Source organism: Micropterus dolomieu, linkage group LG17 (assembly GCF_021292245.1).
Source record: "Micropterus dolomieu isolate WLL.071019.BEF.003 ecotype Adirondacks linkage group LG17, ASM2129224v1, whole genome shotgun sequence".
In the NCBI taxonomy this organism is placed as follows: Eukaryota; Metazoa; Chordata; class Actinopteri; order Centrarchiformes; family Centrarchidae; genus Micropterus; species Micropterus dolomieu.
In genome coordinates, this window is record NC_060166.1 from 13,296,865 (window position 1) to 13,316,558 (window position 19,694).

The 19,694-nt window shown below is 40.3% G+C and overlaps 2 protein-coding genes across 18 annotated transcripts in view; both read right to left on the reverse strand.

Annotated features, from left to right (window-relative positions):
- Positions 1-19,694, reverse strand: part of LOC123985437 (von Willebrand factor A domain-containing protein 5A-like) — a 73,675-nt gene that overhangs the window by 6,305 nt on the left and 47,676 nt on the right. The window lies entirely within an intron of this gene.
- Positions 2,984-19,694, reverse strand: part of LOC123985438 (RAC-beta serine/threonine-protein kinase-like) — a 25,019-nt gene continuing 8,308 nt past the window's right edge. For all 6 annotated transcript variants that reach the window (XM_046072940.1, XM_046072941.1, XM_046072946.1 and 3 more), the window contains exons 4-12: positions 17,859-17,970; positions 17,546-17,696; positions 15,005-15,136; positions 13,999-14,064; positions 13,312-13,380; positions 12,487-12,609; positions 11,546-11,674; positions 3,258-3,472; positions 2,984-3,176 (exon numbers count right to left, since the gene is read on the reverse strand). In XM_046072940.1, coding sequence (XP_045928896.1) covers positions 2,999-3,176; positions 3,258-3,472; positions 11,546-11,674; positions 12,487-12,609; positions 13,312-13,380; positions 13,999-14,064; positions 15,005-15,136; positions 17,546-17,696; positions 17,859-17,970 — 1,175 coding nt within the window. In that variant the 3' untranslated portion in view covers positions 2,984-2,998. The remainder of the gene's footprint in view (positions 3,177-3,257; positions 3,473-11,545; positions 11,675-12,486; positions 12,610-13,311; positions 13,381-13,998; positions 14,065-15,004; positions 15,137-17,545; positions 17,697-17,858; positions 17,971-19,694) is intronic.

The following is a 19,694-nucleotide window of genomic DNA, read 5'->3' on the forward strand; positions in this document are numbered from 1 at the left end:
TCTCCTCTCTCCTCCTATCACTTCCTGCAGGTTTTCTGGCTCTGGAGCTGTGGAGTCTGGATCTGTGGCTGCGGGTCGCCTGCTGCCCCCGTGTTCCTGCTCGACACCCTCTGCTGCAACGACTATTGTTGCTAGTCTTATTGTTATTATTGTTATTAACATTACGATGGTTACCATTAACACTATTATAAATATCTGTACCATTTTTCATTTAGTTTATAGCAACATTACCTTCGCTGTCTGTACCTCTGTGTGTATATTGTGTAGGCTGCCTCCCTCCCCTCTCTCTCTCCTTACATCCCTCTCTCTCTCTCTCTCTCTCTCTCACCCCAACCGGTCGAGGCAGATGGCCGCCCACCCTGAGCCATGGTTCTGCTCGAGGTTTCTGCCTCTTATAAGGAAGTTTTTCCTTGCCTCTCTCGCCTAGTGCTTGCTCTTGGTGGGAACTGTTGGGCTTCTGTAAATATCATCACAGAGTACGGTCTAGACCTGCTCTTTTATGAAAAGCGCTGTGAGATAACTGTTGTTGTGATTTGGCGCTATATAAATAAAATTGAATTGAATGCTACTAAAATTTCCCCACACTCATATTTATCAATGCGCTACTAATTTTCACTCACACACTGTGCGAGCATGGTAACATTCTTCGCTTGGCTCGCTCCGCATTCTTTAAATGACAGATGGTATTATAAGAGCAGTGTAACTCCGAATCGGGGAGGTTCGTATGAGTGTTTGATTGCCCGAGCAGCAGAAAGTGACGGTGAACGCTAGTGGAGGAAAATATTCTGCCAGTAAATGTGCTGTGTCGGTTACAGTGCGTCAGCTTCTCAAGACCAAGAAAAGTCTGTATCCCCAACTGCTGGAAAAGTGAAGCCTGTTAGCACTAGCTAACATCTCCCCTCCCCTTCAGACTGCGCAGCTGAGCAGGAAAGCTTCTACAGTAGGCTGCAATTTAACTGAACATTAGCTCAATTTATACAAAGAAGCTGTATTTTATTACTGCCTACTTGTCCAATGTTGAGAACATCAGTTACAATCTGAGTGTAAACTGGCGTAGCCTACAGACAGATATCTTAAATTATTTTTCAGTTTTCAGGTGAGTTAGAAAATGTGGTTGTTAAGACTGGGCAGAGCGGGAGATTGAAAATCTGCTGGCCGGCGGAGAGCTGCTAACCTTGGGGCAGAGGAGCAAGGAGCAGCGCTGCAACCTTTGGACAAATAAAACACCTGCAGTTGGTCTGGATTCTGCTCTGACAACTACGCCATTTGCTTGCGGGAGGAGCTCGCAGTAAACTGCTTTTATTAAATTAGCCTTTTACTTTAGTTTTTGGGATTGCAACGTTGATTTATCTTCACTGGAGCTTCTCGGAAGCGACCCTCCGAGAACATCAGGTTTCAGTGTTAGCGTCGGTTGACACCCAGAGCTCTGATGGACTATTACTTCATATTTACAGGTGCTGGTCATATAATTAGAATATCAAAAAGTTGATTTATTTCAGTAATTCCATTCAAAAAGTGAAACTTGGATAATGAAAACATTCTTTCCACACAGGCTAATATATTACAAGTGTTCATTCCTTTTAATTTTGATGATAACTGACAACTAATGAAAACCCCAAAATCAGTATCTCAAAATTAGAATATTGTGAAAAGGTTCAATATTGAAGACACCTGGTGCCACACTCTAACCAGCTAATTAACTCAAAACACCTGCAAAGGCCTTTAAATGGTCTCTCAGTCTAGTTCTGTAGGCTACACAATCATGGGGAAGACTGCTGACAGCTGTCCAAAAGACGACCATTGACACCTTGCACAAGGAGGACAAGACACAAAAGGTCATTGCTAAAGAGGCTGGCTGTTCACAGAGCTCTGTGTCTAAGCACATTAATAGAGAGGCGAAGGGAAGGAAGAGATGTGGTGTGAGACAAAACCCACTGATACCTGAGCAGTGCCACAGACTGATCGACTCCATGCCACGCTGCATTGCTGCAGTAATTCAGGCAAACTAACCCCAACTAAGTATTGAGTGCTGTACATGTTCATACTTTTCAGTTGGCCAACATTTCTAAAAATCCTTTTTTGTATTGGTCTTAATATTCTAATTTTCGAAGATACTGAATTTGGGATTTTCATTAGTTGTCAGTTATAATTATCAAAATTAAAAGGAATGAACATTTGAAATATATTAGTCTGTGTGGAATGAATGTATACATTATCCAAGTTTCACTTTTTGAATGGAATTACTGACACATACACACACATATATATACACACACACACATATACACCCCCCCCCACCAGTTTGATCTGTTTATTGCAATTGAAAGCCAAATGTTTGGTTTGGGTTCATACAGCTGTAATAATCGCGGGTTGTGTTCATGTTATCGTATTTTCTCAACACTTGGCAGTTGTCCAGCGATAAATCCCGCACAAGGAAAGTGTTGCGAGGATTAAATTTGAGTTGCATGTGAACACAGTTACGGCCACATACCATATTTTACATGAGCATGGATTCACTCAGCACCTCCACATGCTCGCTCCCTTTCTCAAACACACTGAATCGGAGCTGTGTGTAAATAGAAAAACTAAAGCATTCAAGTTAACTCTGAGAAGTTAGTCTATTTTCTTAGCAACGCTGTCAGTGTCTGAGACCCACCTTCAAATAAATTATAAACAAGCATGCAAGGAGCCTAGCTAATAAGGATAGCCATGTTAACTGGGTTGTAGAGGTTAGCGAGCGAGCGATCCAGGCCAAGCCTGTGTGTTTGCAGTGAGACACCACAGGTGTAGGTAAGTCCGAGGCAGGTGCAAAGCAGGTAGATTTAAAATGAATAATGTCGTCCGTGGGGATTAAAACATGCGTTCACATAGTTATTTAACGTGAACAATTGGCTTAACATTGTGATATCTGTCAGCCATTGCCGTTGGATGATTGTACCGTCTATTGGCCCAAATCTAGTATGTGACTGGGCACTCCGCAAGTTGGAGGTGAGAATTTTTAAAGTTTGATGAAAGTGTCTATATCACAGATATGAAGCCAGCCAGGAGTAACCTCAGCTTCACTTCCTCTAACCTCATGATGGCTTACCTTCTTCAGTACGACATCCTGCCAGATGATGGTGAGGAAAAATTTGTGACTCATTACTTCTTTGGCATCATCGGGGCCGCCACCTAACCTATCAGTCCAAACAACATCACGTAAGAATTAAGTTGTATTTCCAAAAGGATTACACACACACACACACACACACACACACCTCTGTTTGGGGTCCTTCTTGAGCAGGCCAGCCAGCAGGGACTTGGCTTCGGGTGACAGGTTCCTGGGGAAGCGGATCTCCTCCATAAGGATGAGCTCAAACAAACGCTCATGGTCCTGGTTGTAGAAAGGCAGACGGCCGCACATCATCTCATACATGACTACACCCAGACCCCACCAGTCCACCGCCCTGCCATAGTCATTATCTTCCAGGACCTGAGAGACAGACATTAGCCTGATTAAGATTTCTCAGTGGCAGTAAGTAGTGACTGAATTTGAAGCCTTTAACGTTTACATTTGGTATACATCACCTGACTGCACAGTTCCCTAAACATTCAGTCATGCCCAAAAGTATGGGCACACCTGCATGCATGTCATACATCCCAGAAAATTGTTGCAACAATGCTTTTGTATTCTCATGTTTTTCTTTTGGTGCATTGGAACCACCAGAAGAGAAAAAGCCAAATCTGAGACATTCCATACAGAACTCACTCAAAAATGCGCTTGAATAAATTATTGGCTACCTAAACTTTGTAGTCTTCAAATTTCATAATGCCATGCACGCAGTCGAGACATCCAGTGCCTCAAGCAGCAAAGCAACCCCAAAACATCAGTAAACCTCCACCATGTTTGACTATAGGGTCCGTGTTCTTTTCTTTGAAGGCCTTGTTTTGTTTTCTGAAAACAGAAGAATGATGTGCTTTACCAAACCGCTTTATTTTAGTCTCATCCGTCCACAGGCATTCTGCCACAGGGATTTTGGCTTCCTCAGGTAAGGTTTTCTTTGTGTGTCGGTTGCGGGGTCCTCCCAGGTCTCCTAACAGCCAGCCGTTTTTTCCCATTACCAGCTCAACTCGCCTCGGTTTGACCGTGCTCCGTTTTCCATTGCAGATAGTACCCCTCAATGTAGCTGGAGGTCATAGTGACGTTCCCCCCCCCCCCCCTTCTGTGCCTGAAATGTGTTCTGGGGTTACAAAAAAAGATGGAGGTAGGGGGCAAGAGCGTAACTTTGTGTTGAGAAGTGGTGGGGACATAGGGGCTCAGATTAGGTGTGTGACAAACTTAGCTCACGAGACATGAGGAAATATGATTCAGGGTTCACAAGAACGGAAGGTAACTGTACAATGTTTTGAAGAAATGTTGAAAAATATGACAGGGGGGGTCACAGGGTCGTTTTAGAATGTTTTATACACTTTATTTCCTGCATTCTGGTGAAACTTTCTGCCACCACCTATAATCAGTGCTTCAAGTGGGAAAAATAGGTGCAGGTTCTTGGGGCTGGGCAATATGGCCAAAAATAAAATGCAAAACCATTATTTTCCATTTTAAAGTTTAATTTTTGCTCCTGAGAGAAAGTTGAAGAAAGAGTTAATTATGCTTTAAAACTTTTTAGGGTCAGAACAAACACTTGATGCCAAACAGCAGGTCACTTAACATATCTGAGGTAGAACATTCAAAACAATTGATAAAGTCTTTTCAACAAATATGCATAAGTAAAATCTTTTCAGTCCCGTTTCAACAATACATATCTAATAGAAAAACTAGAAGTACTAACTTGTTTGTGAATCAAATGAATTAAATCAATTTAATGATAAGTTTCTATATTGTTATTGAGGATTGTAACAAGCTGTTGCGTACATCACATCTATCTATCAATAAGTATTTGCTTGAGAATCCACGGTGCTTGAAGTCCAGTGTCAAGTGTCTGCTGACGTATTGCGGTAAGCGTGTCGACTCATTTCCGTTTCCGGTGCTTGTGTGTTGGTACCGTGTTGTGCTGCTCTTGCTAAATAACAGTTACATTTGTTAGATTACAGCAGCCAACTGTCCGCTAAACACTTATTCTTACAGTAATTTTGCCTAAGCACTCAATTCAATTTTATTTATATAGCGTCAAATCACAACAGTTATCTCACAGCGCTTTTCATAAAGGAGCAGGTCTAGACTGTACTCTGTTCTTTTCTCACAGTTCTTTCCATCTTTTAGTGACTGCTGTTCAATCTCATAGTTGCTACGCTACAGTACTTTAGCTTAGCCGTTAGCAACTTTAGCTTAGCAGCTAGCAATGGCTTCTCCTACCTCTCTCTCCTACTTTCTCCTGCTCGGTGTGTCAGTGTAATAAGTGTAGTTTATTTGTAGACATGGAGGCGAGGCTCAGTGATTTAGAAGTCCGGCTCCGCACCTTGGTAGATCAGTCTTTAGCTACTGTAGCTAGCCAGTCAGCTAGCCAGATGTAAATAGCATCATAGAGTACGGTCTAGACCTGCTCTTTTATGAAAAGCGCTGTGAGATAACTTGTTGTGATTTGGCACTATATAAATAAAATTGATTATATCGCAATAATCATCATCATTGTTTTATTGCCCAGCCCTACTGGTACTCCCTATTCACATGTTGGTGTGTGTATTGGCCAGTACTAGGGCTAATGTTATGAAATTATAATGAATGCACTATCATAATAGTATACAAGACAGCTTACCACTAGCATAATAATTCCATTCGGAGAGCCGTTTCATTTCTGTGGTTTACTTTCATTCGTGAAGTCCTTGTGTAAGAAATTATCTGCACGGTGGTCAGTCTAATTAATTAATGCTATTACTAACTTGTCAATCATTTATGCAGAAAAACAAGCTCAATTTCAAAGGTTTGCCGTCAACCGTTTGTGTGTCCCGCCCCATCCAGGCTGCGATTGGTCAGTTCAAAGTTACTTTGACGAGCAACTTTATGCACATGGCTGCAGGTGAGCGTCACACAGACAGAGCCCAGAGAAAAGTTCTGGTATGAAAAGAACAGCAAAAAATGTTCCAGTACACCAAAATGTAAAGTGTGAAAGCTCTGGAACCGGTGGCCCAATTCAAGCACCGTCTATAATCAAAACTGATGCCACTTGTATGTGAAGCCGTAGTCCACCAATGGATTACATTCCGACAAAAACAACCTCATCAACTGGGCAAAGGTCTAGATGATCCAATCTAGTAAAATGTTTAGTTCAAAATGCATTATCAATAAATACACAGACACACACTGTTGTGTTGTTTTATATTAGGCCAACTACAGTTGCAACATGTAAAAAAAAAAAAAAAAAAAAAAAAAGAGAGAACAAAAGTGGCTACACGTTAACCCAATAGAAACTTCCACCCTGTGAGGCCTAAAATAGCCACGTGTCCATGTTGTCAGGAAGTACAAGTTCTTTCTTTTGTATATACACCAAGCCACCAAATTGTGCTGATGACAAGCACTTCTGACACACACACAAATAAAGCATTAAGTTCTTTCCACAATCATAATTATATATTGTCGAATATAAAACGCAGCACGCCGAAAAGCTTTAAGCCCTGAGAGATGCCAATCATTTGGTCCGATCCATTTTTGGAGTTCTGTGTGGAATGTCTCGTATTGCTCTGCTATGCTCCCTCCCCCTTGCTTGTTGTGTTGTTCCAATGCAAACAGAAAAAAAATAAAATAAAAAATGAATATCAAAGCATTTGTAATTGCAACAGTTACAAATGCAGTGTAAAACTTTGGTCTTATTACATTGATTTGTAAGAATAATGCCATTTAGCCACCTTTAGCGCCCATAGTATCTCCTGTTACTTCAATCTATACAGCATTTGTCATTAACGTTTGCTTGGTAACAGAAGACAGATGCACTCTTTGCAGCCTGTATCCTTGCCAGCATTGTCTATATTTCCCCTGTAGTGTGGATTTTCTAGCTATCCAATGACGCAAGCCGAACCAACCACCACAGGTAAGTGACGTAGGCTAAACACATGCGAGAACGTAGGGTCTGTGGCCAAGTCTGAGCCTTCTACATATACAGAAATGTTTTGTAGGCTAATCACCAATGGATAGATGTGTTTACTTTAGCATTAGTCAGGCATGTGATTGGCATAGGACAAGACAAAAAAAAAAAAAAAAAAAAAAAAGCAGGAAAAACAAATAGAGGAATTAAAGCTACAAGCAGCGATGGGCGGGCCCTCGCACGTGTAGCGCGTCCAGATGTGAGGCGGCCGCGTTGCATATTCTGGAGCTCTGCTGGTGCGGCTGTGAATTTGCTACGCGGTTCCGACGCTGCATGAAGGTGTTGTATGTCACTTCCTGTGTCCCCTATGTGGAGCTACTAATATAAAATCGGTATTGGCGTGTAGATGTCTGCGGGGTGGGAGAGTTATCAAGCACGTGAAGTTTTGTTCAGATGTGGGTATGTACACTGAAGTTACAACAACTTCCTGTGTCATGGCGAAGAGTTGATCTTTGACGCCACGGACACGCCCATTGACGAAAACTCACAGATAGCACAACTTATCGTCAATGCCTTTAGAAGGCACAGCAGAAATTTGAAGTCGGTCGGACTAAATCCCTAGGAGGAGTTCGTTAAAGTACGGAGTGTGTAAATCATCCAAAATCCTTAAAATTCAAAATGGCCGACTTCCTGTTGGGTTTAGGGTATGGGTTCTTGAGGCTTTTTTGTGCGTCTTGATATGATACACGTCCCCAGAAAATTTCGTACATGTAGGTTGAACGTGAACGAGGGGATAATCTTTTCCAATTTTCTAGGTGGCGCTAGCGAGTCATTTTGCCACGCCCATGCGCGAAACCCATAAAATACGAAATTTTTCACCAGCTCTGACATGTTTGCAAATTTTGGTGAGTTTGAGTATGTTTAGGCCCCGTCAATGGAGCCTACTTTGCAGAAATAAAAAATAATAATAATCTTAGCAAATTCAATAGGGACCTCACACGGTCGTGCTCGGGCCCTAACAACTGAGCACACAATGTGGGGCTGTGGGAGTGGGTCCTCACCCAAGAAAGTTAGTTATTTTGTCTAAAACTGCATATTCGCATAGTTTTAGATCATCATCATTACAGTGTTTGAATGCATCCTGGCTCTGGCTAAATCTACATCTGTCCACTGCAGAGTGTCTATCCACAACCTGGAGGAGGAACTAGTAGCCTATAAATGAGTAGATTAGAATAGTATTATAACAATAAATAAAAAGTATTATGTTCATTTAATAGTAAACTTTATATTCATCATCATTTCATATAATAGTGTACTATATAGCTTACCACTAGTATAATATAATTCCAGTCGGACAAACCAGCAGTTTCTGAACTATTCATGCTGAACAATGAGTTCAACATTTATAGTTTGCTGTCACACGTCAAACTCCAACAAGGATTTTAATAAAATCAGACAATGCACAGGCAATTTATTGATATTCCCAAGGCTATGGGCTGGTCTTGAAATAAATATCCGAAACAGAGACAAGACCGAGTACAAATGCGTTCGAGCCCGAGACGAGACCATCAAGTCGGAAATCAGAATTGGACAGGAAAATTGCAATTTGTGTGTCTGTCAAAACAAGTGGTCTGTTCTCACCCTTTCCCTCAGGAAAATCTTTACAGAGCATCAGAGCTTGGACCAGCCACCTCAAAGACTAAATCCTGAGCAGGATAACTCGCAGTGACTTCTCAGAAACCATTCAAAACGTCTTCTAGTATTCCACTTTTTCCACTCTACATACTCCCATGGAGGTCAATTTTGGCGCAGGAGAGTCAAAAAAAAAAATAAAAATCTCAAAAACAGAAATTAGATTTGTTTTTCTACTTGATTCGATTACACACAGCATTATGAAAATGGGAAAACACAGCTACAGTGAATCGAGAAAGTCTACACACCCCTGTTAAAACGCCAGGTTCTTGTGATGTAAAAATAAGAAATCACGTTAGAATTTTCCACCTTTAATGTGACCTATAATGTGTACAATTCAATAGAAAAAAATAAATAAAAAAAAACAATCGAGGGGAAAAATGAAAAATAAAAACCTGACAATAACCTGGTTGCATAAGTGTGCACACCCTCTTATTACTGGGGATGTGGCTGTGTTCAGAATTAACCAATCACATTCAAACGCAGGTTAACTAGAAGTCAATACACACCTGCCATCATATAAAGTGACTGATTAATCACAAATAAAGCTCAGCTATTCTAGTAGGACTTTCCTGATATTTTCTTAGTTGCATCTCCGAGCAGAAGCCATGGTCCGCAGAGAGCTTTCAAAGCATCAGAGAGATGTCATTGTTGAAAGATATCAGTCAGGAGATGAGTACAAAATAATTTCCAAAGCATGGTGGGCCCCCCCCCCCCCCAGCTGGAACTGGGGCCTTAGTCAGGGTGGAAGGAATTATGAACAATTCCCAATACCAGGCAATTTTGGCACAAAACCATCAAGCGTCTGTTAGAAAGATGAAGTTCACCTTTCAGCATTAAAACTACCCAAAGTACACATCCAAATCCACAAAAGCATGGCTTCACCAGAAGAAGCTTATGCAGCCAGGCCATTGTAAGGTTCTTCCTTCTTCATTGTCCCCCTTGAAGATTTCAGTTTGTTAAAAAAAAAAAAAGTGGAAAGTTCTGACATTTGTCATTATTTTACATCACAAGAACCTAGCATTTCAACAGGGGTGTGTAGACTTTCTATCCACTGTATGTCGATGTATTTTACGTGTCATCAATTGTGCTTGCCTGATTTTGTCTGTGCTTATGTAACTTGTACTTTACTGTTTCATCCATGCTCCTGTGTTGTTTTTTTTATGTCTGTATGCCATGTTTTAATGTTTTGTTATTATAACATTAAGCTGCCAGCTAAATCTGGCTCACTTACATTTTGGACATTGTCCTTATGTTCATTATTGTGCACTGTCCATTTTAAATGAACAACAACATTCCTTTTGATGCCCACAATTTTTTTTTTTTACCTCTTTATCTGACAATACAGACCATATTTGCGTGTTAAAACAGCAAAATGAGATGTAAGGTAGATGTTATTTCATCTTAACGCAGGTCTTGTTTTCTAACATTTGGCAACTTCCAAAATTAGTCAGCAAAATGATTTCAATGACATGCAGCATGTGGTTAGTATTCTGTTACAGAATCAGCATAGCTTTCTTGTCAAATCCACCAACTGACAAGGTATAATGGATAACATTAGCTGGCATTAGCATCCTATTTTGTTAAACAATTTAAAGGCATTATAATTCTGTGAGTCTTGCTGTATCCCAACATACACTAATGTGATTTATAACTTTCACAAACCCTGGTTCACAGCTAAACTCAGAAAGTTCTGGGTTTAGGAGTGGGGACAGGGCCAAGTTTAAAGAGTCAAGGTTCTTACCTTTTTGGTATTTCCTTTTGCTGGTTGAGATTACATTCTCACTCTTTGTGAGATCACAGTTCATCTCACTCACTGCTCAAATTAAAATAATATATCATCCACACAAACAGGTGTAAATCATTAGTTGTATCCTGCCCTGATAACAAACCAATCCCTCCCACCTGCAGATCAGCAAAGTGCAATTTTGGAAAGACCATGCCCCTCACACCATACAGCCAATTGACTAGAAATTTCTCACACAAGTCCAGCTCAGTGTGCTCTACAAAAAGACTCTTGGCCCATTTTTAATTTTCACATTCACAGCACACATCTCCTCACACCCCATAGCACCCATCTTTTATACTAAATTACTTCAGAGTGGCGGTTCCAAGGATCTCACAGAAACTCATTTGATCAAATGTGACTTCAGAAATAGAACAAGGCAGGAGCCAGATTGTTGTCGTCAGCTAATTGCACTGGTGTCTGCTATGTTTTGCACAGAACATCCCCGCAATTGTCAGAAGGGGCGTATCAGACCTAAAACAAGCCCAAATAGTACTATAGTATACTCTAGTGTGCTTCCAGCAAAACACAGATTTGACTATAAATCAGAAACTGTTAAAAATAGTTAAAAAACTCACAGTATATGTGGGTGAAACTATTTTGAAATCATTAAGTGGAGAAAGGTTTGAACCCACCGCTTATTTATTAGGGGTCCAAGCTCAAGGGAGCTTGAGGTTCTTATTTTGTTTTTCAAAAACCTGACACTGGCACACAGCACTTTTCAACAATTTTTATTAGTGTGAGAGCTGTAGCTGGATGAAGGCTAGGCAGGGTTATCTTGGCCTGTGCTGCTGTGTGTCAGTCTCAGGTTTTTTGGTTATGCTTACATTTATCTATAGTATGTCTGGTGAGCCTGTGTTTCAGCTGGAAGTTTATGTAAATGGTGCAGTAATCAAGTGAAAAACAATGCTCGTGTCAAGAAACACTCATTACATGCGGGTAATGTATTTATATATGCAGGAAATCTGCTTAAACATGAGATCAGCAATTTGTGGTAGTAAATGTTTGTAGTGTATGAATATATGATGCCTTGTGTAGAGGTCAGAAACTGCACTGAACATGCATTTACCTCAGGTGCCAGATATTCAGGAGTTCCACAGAAGGTTTTCATTGTAGCATCAGGGGTAATGCCCTCCTTACAAAGACCAAAATCTGTGATTTTGATGTGGCCGTCTTTGTCCAGCATCAGATTCTCCAACTGAGAGAGAGGAAAATAGCAGCAAACACATCAGATCTGAGTGTTATGATCATTGATATAAATCAGAGTCTACAATGGCTGCAACATATTCCTTTGGGGCAACTGCATCTGTCAAAATTACATCCACAAAAAGTCCTTATTTTTGCCAATGACAGGTTCAGACTGTTATACCAGGTGTCTGACAACATCATGGAAAGTATCCCTACAAGTAATGCCCAGTGAAACCCACCCATCCATCCATCGTCAACCGCTTATCCTGCGTACGGGGGGGGGGGGGCTGGAGCCAATCCCTGTTGACATCGGGCGAAAGGTGGGGTACACCCTGGACAGATTGCCAGGTTGCCAGCAGGGCCACACATAGACAGACAACCACTCACACTCACATCCACACCTACAGACAATTTAGGGTCACCAATTAACCTAGCCTGCATGTCTTTGGAGGGTAGGTGGAAGCCGGAGCACCCGGAGAACATCCATCGTGACATTGCTGCTATTCCAATTCTAGCTTCACACTCTTACCTACACTCACCTTAAATACCGGCCATATTTCACAAACAAGGTAAGTAAGAATAACATTTTCAGATCTTATCTAGAAATTTTACTTACTGACAGATATATCAATAAAGACTGCAACTGCTATTAAATGCTTCTAAATTAAATTCTATTCAGCTGAAGATGCCTTGTTTATTCTACTGAAAACATGACGTGGTGGTAAATGGAAAATGGAAATTTATGACCTTCTCTGAAGTCACGATATAAACCCTGTATGGATATTGTATATTTCCAAACTGATGGACATTAAGTGTATTCACCTTCAGATCACGGTAAACAACATCACTTGAATGGAGGTACTCAAGCGCTGACACAATCTCGGCGCCATAGAAGCGGGCCCGGTCTTCTGTGAACACTCTTTCCCGGGAAAGGTGGAAGAAGAGCTGAAAATAGAGAGAGCAGATAGAGGCCCCATCTAGACTTCTCCGTTTTAGTTTAAAAACGGAGTTTTAACACAAATATACGATCTCCGTCCACAGCAGCGTTTTAGCTGTGTATCAGAGTTGATCTGTATCTACATTAAAACGACTGACAACGCACCTCTAGTGGCCGTTCAGGTACACTGGGCATGCGCGAGCCGGTGTAAACACGAAGCAGATGGTCTATTCTGTGGTTACAGAAGATTTGGTGAAAGAAGAAAGTAATACAGACTAAGAACCACACCAGATTTTATTTTGCATGGACCAAGAACGAGCTGGGACTGTTACTGAATGTAAAAGCGGCTGTGGGGCCAGTAGGCTGTAAGTGTTATATTTCCAAAATATTTTAATAAAAATACCAAGTCAAAAACGCAGTATCGTGTTTTGCATGACTTGTAAGAGCCAATCAGAGAGCCAAACGTGAGTGTCTGCGTCATCGTTTCTAAAGTCCTCAATTTTCAGCCGTCTTCCCTAAAACGGCCTCCGGAGTTTCAAAACAAAAAACGGGGTCGGCAGCGTTTTCAAACTTCTCTGTTTTAGGTCTTCGTTTTCACCGTTTTATTCTGGACGGGAGGTGCAAACGTAGCAAAAGGTCTCCGTTTTAAAACCTGCGACATCAGTGTATCTCCAGGTGACTGTGGGGTGTGTGTGTGTGTGAGTTCTCACCTCGCCTCCATTGGCATATTCCATTACAAAACAGAGTCTATCGTGGGTCTGGAAGGCATATTTCAGTGTCTGCAGGAAGAAAATCCCATTAGAAAAATGAATACATACAGTTAGTGCACACATTACAATACAGTATCCCAGCGTACCTCTTTACCATCAGGTGAATTTTTTGGGGGGTGAAATCACAAGAGGGATATACTTTCACCAGGTCAGGTGTGATGAACGGCCTTTTTAGTAGCTTCTTATCTGACTGAAATGATTTCATTTGTCTAGGATTCATTCATCATATAACATAAATATCCCATAATGCTTTCAAAGGCTTTTGATTCCAGTTGTAAAAACCATTGTTTTAATTATTGGGGGACTGAACATTATTAATTCAGAGATAGAGCTGAATCCTCATGACTAATTGAGATCCATCCGCTTCCGCTGTAAATTCTTCCAAACCAGTAGAGCTCCAAAAATCTATATTTTTGGAGTAAATTATATTATATTTTTCCAGCAGAATCAAATTGTTTACAGGATATTCAACCTTCATTTCAATAGAATTCACTTGTTGTTCCAAATATGTGAATTCTTTCTTTACAGGAATTGTATAACTGTGACAATGTATGTCCATGAATAGAGTCTGAGACAGCACTCCTGCTGAGCTTTACTAACAGCTGGGTCATTTGTAAGTATTCTCACCGTGAGGAAGGGGTGTCGTGTGTTTTGTAACACTCGGCTCTCTGTAACTGTGTGGGCCACCTCATCCTGCCAACAAAAACATTATTGTCAGAAACACTGAAAACACGCCATATAAAATGTAAAGCTTTACTTAAAGGGTCACGGTAAATATCTGGTTTGACATGATCTTTGTTTTAATCTTAAAACAGCTTAGTATAAGTTTCTTATTTCATTCTGCAACTCTGCCCCAGAATCAGCAACAGCCCCGCTCTGCATCATTACAGCAGTACTAGAAGGGGGCACTTCAATTCATTTGCATTTTAATTCCAACACCCAATAGTTGTGGAGTGACATATCCATATACAAATCCATTTTGTGCAGATTTCTGACTGAAGAGAGAAGGTGTAGCAACATGCTGGGGAAGAACAGACAACAGCTGCCAAGAAACATGGAGTAACATGTCCAGTAGGAAGGCAGGAAATGGACAGGTGGCTATAATATTATAAACAGCAGTTCAGAATAAATGTTTTCACAAAAAGAAAGAAATAACTTGATGTGTGACATTTAATGCCAGATAATCTGCTGGATTTTTGAGTCTGGGGACTAAAGAGAATACTGCCCTCACAATCACACCCCCCCAATAATAATTAGTTATGTAGAAATAGGCCCAAATTTCTTAATAGGTGGTGTTTAATTGATTTTTCTTTGTAATGTTTTCTATTGGAGGCAGTGATAGCCTAATAAAGTGTCAGAAAATGTTTATTGATTATTAAAATATGGTTAGATTAAAGTAACAAAAACCACTTGGTTAACGTTAGGGAAAGAATCATGGTCCTGGTGTTTAGTAAAGATATCCAGTATGACATAATACTGCCATAATGGAAATCAGACTGTCCCTACTATGCTGATGCTGTTGCCCTCTAGTGGCCCAACTTTTCTCCCACACTTTGTGGCATTCATGGTATGAAGGTATGGGAGTATGAAGCAGCAGAATGCAATGAGTGACAGCTGTAGATCTCTTACTTACCTTGGCTATGATGACCTCTTTGCGCAGTATTTTCATGGCATAATGTACACCGGTGGATTTCTCTTTGACCAGAATTACCTTCCCAAATGTCCCCTTCCCAAGCAGCTTCAGGTACTCAAAGTCACTCATTGTCTGTAATGTACACAAGGTCAAGGTATGAGAATTCATTGGGGATGAATCCGCACCAAAACAACAGACAGACTCAGCTGGAGACTAGCTGGTGAACACAGTGGAGAGAGCCACATATTTCTTTTAGGAGTTGGTAGAGACCACAAACGGCTGAAAGAGAGTGAACATTGGACTACATTCATCAGGTGGACACAAACACAACTCTAAATGAGGGATCTATGTGTAGATCAGCAACTATTTGCTAATAAGTTTACAATATCAACTTACAAGGTGAGTCCAGATTGTGTTCACATTTTGTTTCCACTGCCCCCAAGTGGCCAAAAATGTTTTGTTAGTGCAGGTGTAATGTAAAATGAATATTGTGCTGAATCTATCAGTGTGATACAGGAGTTTTTACAGCTACCTCATGGTTGCTACTCCTAGCACCAGTGCAACATCAGCACTCCATCTCTGTGATGTCATGTCCCCTGAAAGGTCCAGTGTGTAATATTTCAGAGGATCTATTGACAACAATATAAGATCCATAACTATGTTTTCAGTGGTGTATACCTTACAGAATGAACCGCTATGTTTTTATTATCTTAGAATGGGACATTTCTATCTTCGTCGTCGAAGAAGTTATAACACGATGAAGCTGCAGAGCTGCAGTCTCTATTTATTCAATTTACACTGTACATCCATCTAAACTGAGGCTATTTGAAGACCCTTTTTTCTCTCTCTCGCCTGTCATTCACCAGTCTTGTGCAGAGTTTTGCGTGCATGCTAAGCTGCCAACAACGGCATGCACATCGCAGTTCCTCGCGGGTCTATTCCAAGTAGCCAGCTATTTAAAAACAATAAAATATATTTTGTGTGGTTCATCAATGTTGATAAATTATCCGAAAGTCCTCTGAGGTGCGGACAACTCGGCACAACACCATTGAAGCTGGGGCTTAGTCTCTTCAGCAAGCATTCCTCTTCTGCCACTACACACACACGCTACGCCATTTATAGAAAGTTTGATTTCTGTTTACATGTTTATTTACAGCATTAAACATTGAAATGTATATTGTAACAGGCTGTATATTAACTTATTGGGAGAAAACTGGTAGATATGTAAAATCAGACATTGAGCACCCCCATATCGCCAAATTGGCGTGATCTTTTTTAGCTGCGACGCTTCGACTGTGAGATTGACAGTCGAATCAGGCTCCGCCCATCGTAACATTGAATCTTCGACTATTTGGGGTTAGCCCAACTTTGTTTGTAGACTATTGCTTCACAACTATGCACACAAATGTGTAATTTGATTATTAACATGCTAAATGCCCATTAAAAACTTTGAACAGTTTTACCATAAGCTGAAATTATGGCTGCCAGTACTACTTTGTGTTTCTGTTGTATTTCAAAAAATTTAAAATGACATTTTGGTAAGATTTGCATGCTTATCTAATTAAGCAAAGCGAAAGGAGCCTTGATCCTCACCTGACAATGCATTTGTAAACTTCACGTATTATGTGGTTTATAATGGACTGTGGTGCAGAAACAGTGAGGCTTACATTGTTATCTGTCAGTGGTCACACTTGATGCACTAGATGTGATAGTTTTTGAGATGTTCTTCATTTACTTTGGTATGTTAGTCCAGATGAGCCAACACTCCCAAGATGGAACAAAATGTTTGATTACTGTAAAATAATGTATTACAGGAGTATGAGATATCATCTAGCACTTTCTTGATGTTGCTGTTGTTTTATGTTGAACAATTGATGAACGATTATCAATAATATTCATAGTAATATCTTGTTTTACTGAATAATTAAGTAAATTTAATTTTTTTTTAATTTTAATATATATATCTTATATATACATTTCTTGACTGGCCACTCTGCTGTCTCAGAAGAGACACGTTTTGTCCTGTGTCGGCCACCACTGCTGTCCTATGCTAATGATCGAATCTCACTATCCGCACCTCCTCATATACAGGTGGCATTCATCAGGTGGAAACTAGCAACCAGGAAAAAAGTTAGAGGTTTAGAAAAAGAATACAAAAACAAGAAGCACCTTCTAATAGTCTCTCTTAATGCATGCGATATGAGGCAACCAATTCACTCCCAGTTCTGCTTAGCTGTCAACACAGCACCAATTAAAACCATAATAATAGTAATAATTTAAAACTGTCTGCAGAATAAAGGCTTCTCTGGGTCTGAAGGCAGACTGCTAATCTGCTACTCTGAACTAAATGTTACAGTAAAAAATAAATCACTTATCAAAAACCTCACTGTACCCTCTATAACGCCCCTCAAAATACTGCTTCCTAGTTTGTGCTTTCAAATTCCCTCACAAGGACAAAACAAAACATTGCCAAACTGTCTTTTGTATCAGATCAAAACTGAGATCACTATATTCCATTTCCCCAACAACTGATCCTCTCACCACTTTGGGGCAGCTTTTGGACATAGCCACCTCCATCTCTTCCAGACTGCTTTCGCTGGGCGAACCAAACACATCCATTGGTTCCTCCTCCTCCTGTTCTCTCATCTTCAGACTATTTGCCACAGACTGGATTGCCCGCATCCACTCCTCTCTGAGAGGCAAAAATCCCACAAACTGTTAGGCATTAAATCTAACAAACACACCAAGTTTTGGAGAATCTTGAAATCTGTTTCAAATATTTTCACCATAGTTTGACACAAGCCTAGAGGAAAAATGGCAGCTTGCTTGATATAATATTTGACCCTGTGCTTACCTCTCGTCATTGGTGTCCACGTGAAAGGTGCGTTCAATGACAGTTGTCCACTGTAGGCAACGGATGACAAACGTGTTGGGCCGGGGTCTTTCAGTCTTCATTAACTGGCATTCTGTGAAAAACACAATTAAAAGACTGCATTAACTAGCTTATCTCACCATTTCCTACTTTATTCTCCACTGTATTTTAGTGTTTACTCACTAATTGAATCTGCTCCCTTTCCCTTCCCACACACGCCCCTCCTCTTCCTGTCTCTCTCTCCCTGTACATACCACCCTTTGTTTGAACCCACAAAACTATTGGAACATGTGACTGACAGATGTTTCTTGTTGCCCAGGTGTTGCCTTTAGGTTTAGGTTGATTGTCCAAACATTAAATATCTCTGCAAGACTAGTCTAAGTTTTCATCCTTGGTTCAAACAGGGTATACACAGGAATCCTGAAGTAAAATTCAATACCTTTTCAAGACTTTTTCAACTTTGAGCTGTGTAGCAGGCTTAAATTAGTTATGAATTTTAATAAATTTATGAGAATTAATACCCAATTATGAATTTAATTTAATACTCATAAAATCAAAAATTATTCCTTGTTCCAGGGCACCACCGGAGTTGTTATAATCCAAGAGTCTCCGGACCTCTAGGTAGCTTTAATAATTATACAATTATTACTAGTGATCAGTTAGTTAATAATCGCTCAATTATCTTAAATCAATCAGTCAGTCTCATATCTAAAGGGTCAATTCTCTTGGCAGGGATGTAGAAATAGGCAACACACACAGTTCTTGATTATATTCCAGTGAATGTATTCTCTAACTAATGTGATATAAAAGGGTAAACAAACAATGGCGGCACAATGAGCCTGGAGGTTCGATTGTGGGAAGCATTTGACTCATACAGCATGGGAGAACTAATGAAAGTAAGCTAACGTTATGAGTTTAGGAGTTAAAAGGAAATATCTGACCACAGAATGTTGGTTAGGTCTTACGGCTTGTCGACGGCCTTCATCGTCATTCATCCTTAAATTCAAGCTGGCGATTAAGAGTATAGTAAAACATTTGTTTATCATCATTTCTAAAGGAATTTTGTAGGAAAGTAATATGAACAAGCACTGATTACATTAGATGAGGGAGTGTCTTGCTGAAAATAAAAAAACACTGCACAAGTAACTTATTTAGATTCTTTTCAGCACTAATATCAACAACATATAGCAACAACATGTTAACATAACTACTCAAATAGAGGCAAACGTAATCAAGTAACTAAAGATTTAATTAAACTTAATTAAATGCTTTGAGTCTTTGGAGACTGCATGATGGACCCATGTTCTCATTCTGTTTACGCCAAATTCTGACTCTACCATCTGAATGTCTCTACAGAAATCGAGACTCATCAGAGCAGGCAACATTTTTCCAGTCTTCAGCTGTCCAATTTTGGTGAGCTCTTGCAAATTGTAGCCTCTTTTACCTATTTGTAGTGGAGATGAGTGGTACCCGGCATCAACAAGGCATTTTCGCCCACAGGACTGCAGCATACTGGATGTTTTTCCCTTTTCACACCATTCTTTGTAAACCCTAGAAATGGTTGTGCGTGAAAATCCCAGTAACTGAGCAGATTGTGAAATACTCAAACCGGCCCGTCTGGCACCAACAACCATGCCACGCTCAAAATTGCTTAAATCACCTTTCTTTCCCATTCTGACATTCAGTTTGGAGTTCAGGAGATTGTCTTGACCAGGACCAAACCCCTAAATGCATTGAAGCAACTGCCATCTGATTGGTTGATTAGATAATTGCATTAATGAGAAATTGAACAGGTGTTCCTAATAATCCTTTAGGTGA